Source organism: Trichoderma virens (genome assembly GCF_000170995.1).
Source record: "Trichoderma virens Gv29-8 chromosome Unknown TRIVIscaffold_82, whole genome shotgun sequence".
NCBI lineage: Eukaryota > Fungi > Ascomycota > Sordariomycetes > Hypocreales > Hypocreaceae > Trichoderma > Trichoderma virens.
In genome coordinates, this window is record NW_014013667.1 from 501,781 (window position 1) to 513,938 (window position 12,158).

Consider the following 12,158-nt stretch of genomic DNA (forward strand, 5'->3'; position numbering starts at 1 on the left):
TGGTACAGATATCATCAACAACCATGAAATCATTTTTTAAAATAAAAAAAAGCAAATTGCGTAAGCCAAATTTAGCTATAAATTTCTGGTTGGTATAGGGCTTTAGCCGCGATTTTTTGCAAAGTTGGCAAACATGGCGACAACCCAAAGCCATTGCTTTAATAATAATATAAGTTTAAAGTAACGTCAGAACTGGAAATATGAATTGTCTTGGTTAAATTTTGATTAGTTTTAAATATTAAAGTTTATTATATTTATATTTACCTATTTCATTAAGAGTATACTCAGTGTATGCTAAATTATCTAAATGTTCTTAAGTAGACAATTACACTAAGTGTATACTAAATTATCCAAATGTTCTTAAGTAGGCAATTACACTAAGTATAATAAATATTACTATAAATGAAAATTAAATCGATAATCGAAATAAAAGGAATGCAGTAAGTAACAGCTCGTTTAATATAGTAAAAGCCTATTACGTTTTATATACTTTATTAACTACTGAGTACATATTGTATAATTAAATATTAATTCGACTAATTTTTATTACTCCACGAGGGTCCGTACTAACAAAGGCATTATATGTATCATCGTTAATTTCGTTAGTTTTCTTTAAATAATAGAGATCAATCATTAGATTTTCCTCTGGAAGCGTTTGCTCAATAATTTTAACACACAAGTCTGTTGCTTTCAGGAGGTGATCTTTTAGCCGGTCTGAGGTATCATTTAGACGGCTGTGTAATTTCGTCAATATCGCAGTTTTGTTACACTGCGATTCGTTTGGGGAGACAGATGAAATTGCAAGAAGCAAAACGTATTTGTTGTTACCTTCTAATCCAAAACTTTTTCCAATTTCACATACATCGTTCCAAAATTTACACTCCGTTTTTCTTATTTTCATTTTTCTGATGTTTTCCCCTCCTTTCATTTCTGCTCTAATAGCATTATTGCTCCGCAACGCCTCCATTTTATTGTAGAATAATACTGAATTGTATCTCCGATGGAATTTGCTCCCAAAATTGTCTTCTTTAAATGAGTGCCAAAGAATTGCAAGGCTGGTGTTTTTGGAACATTTGCTGAGACGGCATGCTAAAGATGCTTTGTTCAAGAGAGTCAAAATTCCTTCCATTGTGTTAAATAACTTATCATTATCAGGTAGTTGTGAACTTGGCTGGATAGAAAAGCTAAATTTGGATGTCGCAGGAGTGCTTTGAATTGTAGTTAAAGTGCCAGAATTGATTATATAGTTTGTTGACTCTTTTTCACTTGGGGTAGAGCTGTTTATAGGCATTAGAATATTAGAGTGATTTTGTAATCCGTTAGGTTCTGGTAAATTTTCTCTCTGAACCCTTTCCTCGCTGGTTAATCTAGGGATAGAATTGCGTATAGAGGTTGTAAGCCCTTCCCCATTTGGTAATAAAATATTCTGAGATTCATCATATGTTATAGCCCTAAAGTCCTCTGCTGGCACCAAGGAGGTATTTTCTATAGTCAAGGATTTTTGATGTCTAGAATTTACTATAGGAGTAGAACTGTCTGTAAGCATTACCGAATTTGCCCAATTTATATAACTTTGCAATGTGCTAGGCACTGGTATGTTTTCTCTTTGACAAATCTCCCAAAACGCTTCCGGGCTGGGGTCTAATTGGTCGCAAAGTAATTCAACCAGTATACGCGTACGAAAACACGATAATACTTCTCCTATGGCTGCTTTCTGGCTAATATGTGGGATGCCTTCTAAGATCCGGCGAATACCAAGTAGCATATAGATTCCAGAGTCATTTTCTCTTTCAGACTTTGATCCTGTCCGGGTATGTCGCACAGGCCTTAAGTTATTATCGGAGACTTTCAGCGTAGGGGTATCATTTCCACTAATATAATAATGAATGCAATCAGAATATGCAACAATAAAAGCCCAGTCATTTCTTTCATTGGCTAATACTTGTAATGGTATTATTGTAGGTCGATCAAGGCCCTCATCGCCGATACTATAGGTGCCTTCCTTAACACTATAAATATCCAATACCTCTATACTAAGAGATTTTTGCTGAAGAAGACTCAGGTATTTTTGCACTACTCTGGGATGTACTGGGCTATCATTTCTTAATTTAGAATGCCAGAAAGCTTCAAAAGCTGTAAGTTGATGTCTCTTTTGGGAGTCTTCAAGATACTCTCTCCAGTGTTCATGAATAATGCTTAGCATAGGGTAATCATATATAATATTCTCATCAGATGGATACAGAGAATTGCTATCCTCTGTAACCGTAAAATTAGGGTATCGCCGCTGAATCACTCTTAAAGCAGTGACAGCTAAGGTAAGAGAGTCAAAAGAAAGTGGCGAGATAGATAACTCTTTAAATCGTTTGTAATCCATAATTAATTGGTTATTAACTGACATACTACTGTATTTTAAAAGAGCTTTAACAATATATATATATGTATATAACAGCTTAGGCTATCAGTTAACTATTGTCCAATAGTTCAAAAGTCTACAATTGTGTATAGTAGTATTATAGAGCTTACCTTTTTTTATGTATAGATCAGCCCTGTATGAAAGCCTGAATTTTAGGAGCATACAGCTGAGAAACATAAGTAGGTATTATGTACAGTACAGTATCGCAATGGAAAATTACAACGAAAGAGAGTTTATTACTACTGGTAGAAGGCGTTCAAACGCATTCCAATCTACTCTAACTCTTCAACTCCCAAAATCACAATCTTTCGAATACACTTATGGAGAAATGGTGGAAGCATGGGTTGCTGAGATGTCACCTGTTAACCCTACTGTTCCAGAAAAAAAGGTTAACGGTGAGGATAAGAAAGGAAGCCAGTTTCAGTTAATTATATTTAGTTCAAATATATATAATCTCGTTGAAACAAAAGAATAAATACACCCAGAAGATCTCATTTTATAGAACAGGCAATTAATACATTTACCTTTTGTGAGTTCAAGTGGCTTTGTGTAGTAACAACGATCTTATTGATGCAGAATCTAATTTAATTCTTTGTTTAACACCACGCCGCATCTCTCTGCTATGTTGCGTCTCTCCGCAATGTTGCGTCTCTCCGTCATGCTGCATCTATTCACTACTGTAGATGGGTTTCAGTCACCAAGCAGCGTGATCTATAGCATTCATTAGACTAGAGCGCTGGTGAGCAATCACGCTGAGTTCGTCTCCCGCCTAGTTGCTACAGGAGAATCTGATAAAAGCGCCTTCGCGTATTGTTCACAGGTCTAAACAAGTTAGCACGTGTATTATGTGCTATAACCCAAAATCTAACGGCAAAGAATGGGAGAAGGGCTGCTATACCTGTTCTGACATTCCCATCTTCTGAGCAATCACCTTCCACTTGTCTCTTTCGTATTCTATAATTGCACCCTGCAGGCGGGTGATCTTCAATAGGCCAGACCAATTAATGGGTGATCAACGTTGACAGTAATAGGCTACTTACATCGTCCTCGGTAAATTTCTCTCTGGCAAGCCGTTTCTCTTTCAGCATCGCGCCTGTATATGGACCCCACCCCGTGCGCTTCATCTTAAACATCTTTGGTCTCAATTCTCTTCTGAGCGATGTAATTTCTGAGGTTGACTAGTTTATTCACTGAAAGACAGGAGTGGGAGGGGTTGAAAAGGCAATGGAAAATCTAAGGATAGTTTATGGTGGCGAGAATACAACTCCTATTTACTCCGTATTTAAAAGAAAAATGGAAGGAAGGGGTACTCTATCCAGTACTTTGTGGGACCTTTTGTTCATCACTGCACTATCCTACTTTACACCGCTATTTTATTCGCACGCAGTAATCAATAAGGCGGGATGTATCAAGAGACTAGACGCAGTCCCACTTTTAAAAACTTACTACATGAAAAGCGTGGCGTAGAAGCATTTACGACCGCTCCAAAAAGTTCCATCCCACGTCCTCATCGGCTAGTGCGAGGAGAAGATGGAGCTCTTTTTCGCCCTTTAGAGCGTCGTGCAATGCTAGATACTTACAGAGATAGCTGTACTGTATACATTTTGTTAAAGCACTTATTTAGACTGCTTATTATGACGTTCATTAATACCACTGCTGCCGTCATTCTTGGGCTAGCTGCCGTCACTAACTGTCATATGGAGATGAAGAGTCCTCCTCCTTTCCGCTCAAAGTTTAATCCCTATGCTGGATCTGACATTGATTTTTCTATGACCTCCCCGCTCTCAGTATTTGGTTCAGACTACCCATGTAAAGGCTACCAGAACCTTCTCGGTGGTCCCGAGGGAAAAGCTGTTGTCACTTGGGCTTCCGGGAGCTCTTACAACTTCACTATCACTAGTTCTACTGCTAATCATGGAGGGGGAAGCTGCCAGGCGTCACTTTCATACGATAATGGTCATTCCTGGAAGGTTATCCATTCGTATATAGGAGGATGCCCTCCTCCGTATGACTCCAGCTGGAGCTTTACGGTACCTAAAAATGCACCCGCTGGCGACGCCATGTTTGCCTGGACATGGTTTAATAACATTGGTAACCGTGAAATGTACATGAACTGTGCTGCTGTCACTATCGTAAATGGCAAGAAACGTTCGTCTTTTGCATCGTTCACCACTCTTCCAGACGCTTTTGTTGCTAACATTGGCAACGATATCTGTACCTACCCGGGCAAAGATGTCGAATTCCCCCACCCCGGCATGGAGGTTGAGCGTAACAGTCAGGGTACTTCGCCTCCTGGACAAGGCGATTGCTCCGGATCACATCCTGCTCCGCCTCCAGTAGTTGACCCGTAAGTAAATTTTGCAATATCTTGCTTCAGAGTCAGTGGTACTAATACAATTGTGCAAGAGCCGGCTCGCAAACTCCCACTTCACAAGTCGTGACTCCCCAGCTTTCGGCTACGCCTAGTAGGGGCGATAATTCTATCACAAGCATCGGTCAGCCCTCCGCCGTTCCTACATCCCAGCAACAGCAACAGAAGCCGTCTGCGCCTGTGCTTCCCTATTCATCATCTTCAACTGCTCCACAGCCTCTAGTTAGTAACTGCAGTAGTGGGTCTTGCCCATCTAAAGATTCTACCACCAGTTTGAAGGCTGTGGGATCAACTTGTGTGGATGAGGGGCAGTGGAACTGCGCACCTGGTGGCGAGTATGTCCAGAGGTGCGCTTCTGGAATGTGGTCTGCTTTAATACCTATGGCGGCCGGAACTTCATGCCAGCTGGGATCAAGTAACTCTTTCACCATAATCAACCAATTGAAGGAGAATAGGCAAAATTAAACCAACACGACTATTACATGTTCTTGCGATATCTTTTACTCCTTGAATTCACCTTTGAGCAACTCCACTTTAGGGAGCTGGGGCGTTGAGAGGCTCGATGAAAGGTTCTGTATCTTAGTAATTATAGCTTAACTTAAAAATAGAAAGGTTTTGCAGATTAACAGAACACTAGCTTAACTGTTTAAAATTAAGCCTCAATGTCGTACTATCTAAGCTAAAGCGAAACACTTCTATGGTAAATTAATGATAACGTAAAAGAGATGGGCTACTTAAAGTATATGAGGTGATATCTTCATTTTAAAACTAGGAATTTTCCTTTACTTTCTCTTACCTATTTGTAGCTATGTTGCTTAAAACCGATGTTTCTGTGAAGGAGTCGGCCCTTAGGGCTAAAGCTATAGCTGTAGCTTCTATTCCTCCAGCGGGGTTACCGCTAGCCAATTGCGCTACGAACGGCAAAAGGATACGAATTGAACTTGCTGACCGGGCAAGTTCAACCAGCTATATAAGGCCTGTAGAGCTTATAGGGAGTGGGCAAAGCCCAATCCGTAACAGTTTCCTCTTTGAGTAGGTAGGGCAGCTATATAAATAGAATATTAACACTAATTATGAATAAAAATAGAAAAAATAAATTTATCTCTGTTAAGATCCGGTCAATTGTAACAGCAATCCTATATAAGCAGCTAGTTAGTTACAATAATTGCTTGTAATAGGATACTGCTGATAACAGCCAGTTAGGTGGGTAATAGTATATTAGTGTACTAAAGCTTAAGGAGCTAAGTAATTGTGTCCAAAGGAGAGTTTATAAGGAAAACCTGGCGAAGCCCTGCCGATCACGTGGCCTAACCTTTGCTATCGATAGGCAAAGTGCTGAGGTCATCAGTGCGGCAAAACCTCGTTACATTGCTACACTTGGTAGCCAAAAGTCTGCGAACACGAGGTTTTTTTACTACGCAATTACACCAAAAAAATCACCACATTTTAAATTCAAATAAAAAATTACACAAATTTAATTATACTATAGACTTTTAATATATTATACATAAATAAGCTATTACATTTTATATTTATATATATATAATATTTTTTTATTTCATATTTTACGAAAATGTAAAGCTTTATGAAAGAGCAAAATTATATAATATAAAATAATAACTATTTATTAATATGTATATTTAAAAAAAAAATTATAATTTTAATAACTGAATCAGTAAAGTTATACTTTAAATTAATAAAGTAGAATTTTAGTGTATGTAGTAACGTGATGCGCTGTAATGCGTTCGCAGACTTTTGGCCACTTTTGTACAATTGCAATTAGGGGCCTAATCCTTTGCCCTGTTGGCGCTAGGGTATAACGGAACGCAATAATCTTGTCATAATTATATATAAAGAGAATTATATATTTATTTTTATTTTATATTCACTAAATATATACTGTATTATAAATTATACTTAATACAAGCTTTTATAATTTTAATTGGTTATATAAAAGATATCATCTAGTGTACATACTGAGGGGCTCGTCGTCGCTTTTTCGTCCCCACTGTAAATATAATATCTAAAAGCCAAAAATGACCGAAAAGGGACAAAATAACATAATCCAAACAGTGGGACTGGCGCAGCTTCTTTTAGCCTTTAGAAGCCACAAGTAGTTATGTATTGTTACGTTCTTTTGCGACACCCATTTCGCCGTTTACCGTACCATAATTGTACACATACAGTATTAAACAACATGTTTACTCTAGATTTGATGCAGAGCTAGTGTTCGTGCAGCCCCTGAATCTTCCAGTTATGTCTATTCTAGATTTCACGATAGTAAATCGTCGCCTCGAAGAGGAACGGCGTAAACAGTACCGTGGAACTGCAAGCGTATGCTTAACATCTCTGCAATATCAAGAAAAAAACCCTCAAGCAATGAAAACAATATTTCTCCAGGAACGTGGCTGCCGTAAAGAAGATCATCGCCACCATGTCAGGGCGATCATTAGTCAGCAGGATCTAGAAGCAGCAATGCTTAGCTCCTCGATTTCGAGAGAAATGCTTATGGCTGATACCCTGCCGTATCCAAGGCTAGAATTTCCCCCTGGATTCAAGATAGAATGTATCGAGGGTCATGACCGACTTGCTGCAGCTAACGAGGTACTGCAAGGCTCGAAAAAGAGATGGATAGTAGACCTTTATCTCGATAGTAAGTCGCGCCCAGTAAAATCGCAACCCTTGCTCATTTGGTGTAGATTTAAGTAATGATCTACGAATGCTGTTGGCAGATGGTTATGATTACAAAAAAATACCCGACGACGGAGAAATTTATACAAAAATTCGACAGTTTCAGGGACTTCATGGCGATATAAATCCGTTTTTCGAAAACTTATGGCTGGCTCGGCTGGCAGCAAACGCAAACAAATGGAGAGTGTATAACCAGCTCACAAAGCATAAAAAGTTTAGCGCAGCATTCGATAAGCTTCTTGATATCCCGGGATTATTTGGAGGCTTTCGGCTGAGTGTTATACATCAATTGCTAGGCATGAAGTGTGACGAGGTATTGAATCCGCAACCGATTTGACATTGACATTATTGCTGAGATCTTGTAGCCAAATCTCGCCTACTTGAACCATATCTATAGATGGTGGAGTGACATCTTTGAGGGTGATAAGGCAGCTATGCAACAGGTCACGCGAGACACAGTTGCCGCTCTCCAAGGCATGGCCCCTGGTGCTTGTTCCACAGATCACGAAACACTGCTAGGAAAGATGAAGAGCGGACGGATTTTCGAGAATTTTCATGATCAGCAGCGCGAAGAGTTGTGGGAGAGAGTTTGCAGTACATCAAGATTCTGTTTAATTCCTTCATTATTCACATTTTTTGAAGATCGAAAATTCCTCAGCGATGCCGCCGGAGCCGTAAGAAAAGTGCTTCACCTGAGCCGAAAAGATACGATAGCCGGCTGCCTCGAAGAGATCTTCAGTGATCACAATCAAGAAAAAGACAAGTGTATCATCCAGGTTTCTGAGACAACATTTGCATATATTGTAGGTGACAGCGATACTCGGCTGGATCTTGGAATTCGACAAATCTGGCTAGCAGCTTTTCGTAACTGCAGAGAGATGCCAGCCGAAACACAAAAGGAAGATGTTTTAGCACTATCACGAACTAAGACTGATGAATTTGCCTTGTATGAGCTCGCCTCCCTTGCTTCGCGGCTTGGATTCGAGTCAGATAAGCTCAACGAGCTCTCACGCAAATCTATCGACCAAGAGATTGCTGCAACTGCACTACTAAATGCTCGTAAGCCCGGACGATATGAGTTTCATAATCGAAATGAATGCATACAGCAAATGGTGAGCATTTTTGAAAGCGCTGTGCCAGTGTCTGTCGATGAAATAGTAGGTACAGCACTGAAAACAATTCGAGAAAACAACCAACCTCCCAATCGATACGGACGGCCGACTAATGCCGATTATGAATATGACAAGACTCGACTTTTTTTACCGCACATGCGCGATGGTGTTAACGTCGAGATGGGTGAAATGACATCGACGTTTATACGGTGGTCCGTTTACTCTGCCTATTTTGGCCCTCCCCCCTCCCTGGGAACCATTCGCACAGAAGATGATTCAGCAATGTTGGGTGTCGAATTTGGCCAATCTCAGGAGTCAAAGATCCCACAAGCAGGTATCTGGTCTATGCTAAAAAGCAAAGAGGAGTCAACTTTTGAAATAACAGGTCAAGAGCTTGCTTCATATTATACGACCCACAATGTTCATGATTTGGAAATGAAACTTGAACAATTGAAGAAAAATTTGGAGACAGAAGACCAAAGGCTTAAAGAAGTCGTTAATGAGATTGCAAAAAATGATTCGTTACTCAATGAACAGAAGCAGGCCATAGGGAATGAACAGGCGCGCCTTATTGAATTGCAGGAGAAGTCGGCTGTGAAACAGAAAGAGCTCGACGAGAAAGAGAAATTTTTAATAAAACAGCAGAGCAAGGCTGCAAAAATGAATGCTGACTTCCATGTTTCGAAAGGCGTTCGAGGCAAAAAAAATAGAGCACTTCTGAATCAGGCCAACCATGAACTACAAGAAAAATCTGCAAATCGAAAGAGGCTAGCAGAAGGAGATACTATTTCGGCTGATAAGCAAATACAAGTCGGAGAATTAAAACTTCAGGAAAGTCTCGAACTAGCGTGGAAGATTGAATCCGAAGGGTGGGAGAGTAAATTTGAAGCTGAAAAAGCTGCGGCTAAACAAGAATGGATGATTAAATTCGAAGCAGAAAAAAATGACCTTGAGCAAACCATGAACAATGAACATCAAAGTAAATTGGCTGACCTACAAGCAGAAAAGTTAAGATTGGAACAAGAGTTAGCAAATGCAAAAGAATATAATAAGTCATTGATTCAAGCTGATGTAGAAAAGATTAATCAGCTGCAAAATTCAATTAAAACAACAGAGGAAATATTAAAAATTAAAGATTTAGAGCTGAAAAACTTACGGCAAGATGTAAATTTAACTTCAAGTCAACTCAAAGAAAACAACGCGAAAAAAGAACAAGACGATAAAGAGTTTAACCAGATTAAACGAGAGATTGAAAATAAAAGGGAAGAATTAAAAAAAGTGAAGAGAGAAAAAGAAGAAAAAAATGAAGAGCTTAAGCAGATTGAACAAGACATTGAAAATAAAAGGGCAGAATTAAATAAAGTGGAAAAAGAAAAAGAAAAAAAGGATGAAGAGCTTGAGCGAATACAAAAGGAGGTTGAAGAGAAAAGGCAAAACCTAGAGGGGCAGGAACCTCTAGGCGAAAGGATAAGTGCAGAAGAAGAGGCTAGAGAAAAACGGAGGAAGCGACGTAGGCTTCAAGATGAGCATATGCCATCTACACCTGAAAGCCGGGGAGAGATACCAAAGACTCCCGGCCGGGAAACGCCCTGAGCATAGACTTGGAACAGGATTCGAGCACCAAAGACAGCTACCTAGCCCGCTCCATTGTCATGACCATTGGAGATGAAGACATAGGCAACGCGGACTCCTCCACTGAAGAATATTTTCCGAAGATACTTAAAATCTCCTAACTGTGGTAGGATACTTAATAGATATACCGAATTAGTGCAAAGGTTTTCAAACGGAAAAGGATTCTGATACAGCGTTATTGAAATGTGAATGCGTTGGACATAACCAGCTCAGAACTACGTATAACTAGTTAACCTAAAGCGTTCTAAGAGACAAATCTCTGATTCTAGGTTTATATTGGTAGATGGTTAGGTCAGTATTGATAATGTAATTACTACGTAGTAAAGTAGTATCTGAATCCAATCTGATTGATATGTCAATAACCAGCTCTCTAAGCTGTCACCAGACACAGCTTTGAAAGAATAATTCACTGTTACAAGAGTTAGTAGACGTATAACCCATTTTGTGCATTACACATTACCCGAAAATTGCCTTTTCGCCCTTCATCCTTACACTCAATTATTTAATCTCCCACCTGAGTGAATTACACCTTTCCCTTCCAGTTGTTCCTCCCTTAGTCTAACCTTTTCTTGGATTATATAAAATTCCCCTTCAAGCTCCCTTATTTCTTTATCAACTTTACTCTCTCTTCATTTACAAACAATGCATTTATTGTAAACATACATCAGGTAGCGGAAAGCTTTCATTCCTCCATGCCAGCGGTAGCTCTGAGCTACCATGAAAGACATGCGCCTCCGCTGATAAAATATCCCATGGGTATATGTACACCCCAACCCCTCTGTGAAGATCTTCGCGGTCTTGGGAAGGGTTCTTAGGTCGATAGGTCACCTCCCAGGCTGGAGGAGAATTAAGCTGCTCATCCTCCACAATCTTGTAATAGAGCTGAACCACTCTTGCCCCAACATTAGGGTAGTATGGCTTTGATATAGTACGTACCAGCCAAAATAACCGCTAAAGTAGAAAGCTTACCTTATTGGGGGCATTTAGCGGTATCGGAATGTTGCAGATACCACATAAAACTTCAGACTGTAACGCCTCCATTATACCAGTGGACTTCAAACAATATGCAGTTCTCTTGCAACTAATTAAAGATAAAAGCAAGAGTCAAAGTAAGGCTCAATGGTATATCTGGGATCTTACAGAGCATATTTCTTCACTTAAAAACTCTTATTTTAATTTTATTTCATCTGGAGACGACCTCAACCTATATAATTTCGAACGTTACAGACATACTATTCTTAAATTTACTAAACCACTTATTATCTTTCTGATAAAAAAAGAAAGTCTACCTTCTCACTGTAATACTTCCACTGCTATGATAGAGCCTTCTAACGCCTTTAAATAGCAAAGAGAAATACTTATGCAATATTACAACTTTTTTTATAGAAGGAAAAGCTCGCCCATCTCTCAACAGCTGCCGACTTCGGGGCTTAATATCTAATCTATCATAAAAGCCTTCGGAGACAGATAAAAAAGTATTTAACCCTTAAGGACATAACCAGGATATATACTGACAATTTAATCTTATCAGAGTAAAATGCACTAGATTCAATTACTATCGTTGCTTTCCCCCTACCGCTGGTAATAATTTAATAGCCAATCGGCGAAAAAAACATCGCAAAAAGCATTCATCTACTTCACACGCAGCTCTAATACGCAGTGCTGCTAATACATCATCTAATGCAGATACAAGGCAAACCGTCAGGGAATGTATCAAAGAATTCTTTAGTCATAGGAACGGACTCAGCTCAAATAATTAATATAATTATACAAAAAGGTTTTATTACCTGTGTTTGGTATCTTCAAATATTGTATAGTAAAAAAGAAACATACTTTCTCACTCAATCTAAGATTTTTCGTCTTCCCCCGCTATTCCACCAAATCGCCCAGGTGTAAAGCATATTTCTTCATAGAGTTTTTCTACCTCTGCACAGATTCT

General features: G+C 39.1%; 4 protein-coding genes across 4 annotated transcripts; 2 read left to right on the forward strand and 2 right to left on the reverse strand.

Annotated features, from left to right (window-relative positions):
• Positions 1-3,103: 3,103 nt before the first annotated feature.
• On the reverse strand, positions 3,104-3,546 carry TRIVIDRAFT_224525 (uncharacterized protein; the record flags this gene model as incomplete). The annotated part of the gene is made up of 4 exons (XM_014098575.1): positions 3,104-3,124; positions 3,194-3,235; positions 3,312-3,395; positions 3,454-3,546. The coding sequence occupies 4 exons, from the start codon at positions 3,544-3,546 to the stop codon at positions 3,104-3,106; spliced, it is 240 nt and encodes a 79-aa protein (XP_013954050.1).
• A 501-nt stretch (positions 3,547-4,047) lies between these two features.
• On the forward strand, positions 4,048-5,249 carry TRIVIDRAFT_155830 (uncharacterized protein; the record flags this gene model as incomplete). Its single annotated transcript, XM_014098576.1, has 2 exons — positions 4,048-4,760; positions 4,820-5,249. The coding sequence occupies 2 exons, from the start codon at positions 4,048-4,050 to the stop codon at positions 5,247-5,249; spliced, it is 1,143 nt and encodes a 380-aa protein (XP_013954051.1).
• A 1,791-nt stretch (positions 5,250-7,040) lies between these two features.
• On the forward strand, positions 7,041-8,359 carry TRIVIDRAFT_156075 (uncharacterized protein; the record flags this gene model as incomplete). Its single annotated transcript, XM_014098577.1, has 3 exons — positions 7,041-7,437; positions 7,484-7,788; positions 7,841-8,359. Coding segments are annotated over 3 exons (1,221 nt in total), but the record flags the coding sequence as incomplete, so codon positions are not given.
• A 2,266-nt stretch (positions 8,360-10,625) lies between these two features.
• Positions 10,626-11,260, reverse strand: TRIVIDRAFT_203424 (uncharacterized protein; the record flags this gene model as incomplete). Its single annotated transcript, XM_014098578.1, has 3 exons — positions 10,626-10,628; positions 10,883-11,137; positions 11,189-11,260. The coding sequence occupies 3 exons, from the start codon at positions 11,258-11,260 to the stop codon at positions 10,626-10,628; spliced, it is 330 nt and encodes a 109-aa protein (XP_013954053.1).
• Positions 11,261-12,158: the final 898 nt, after the last annotated feature.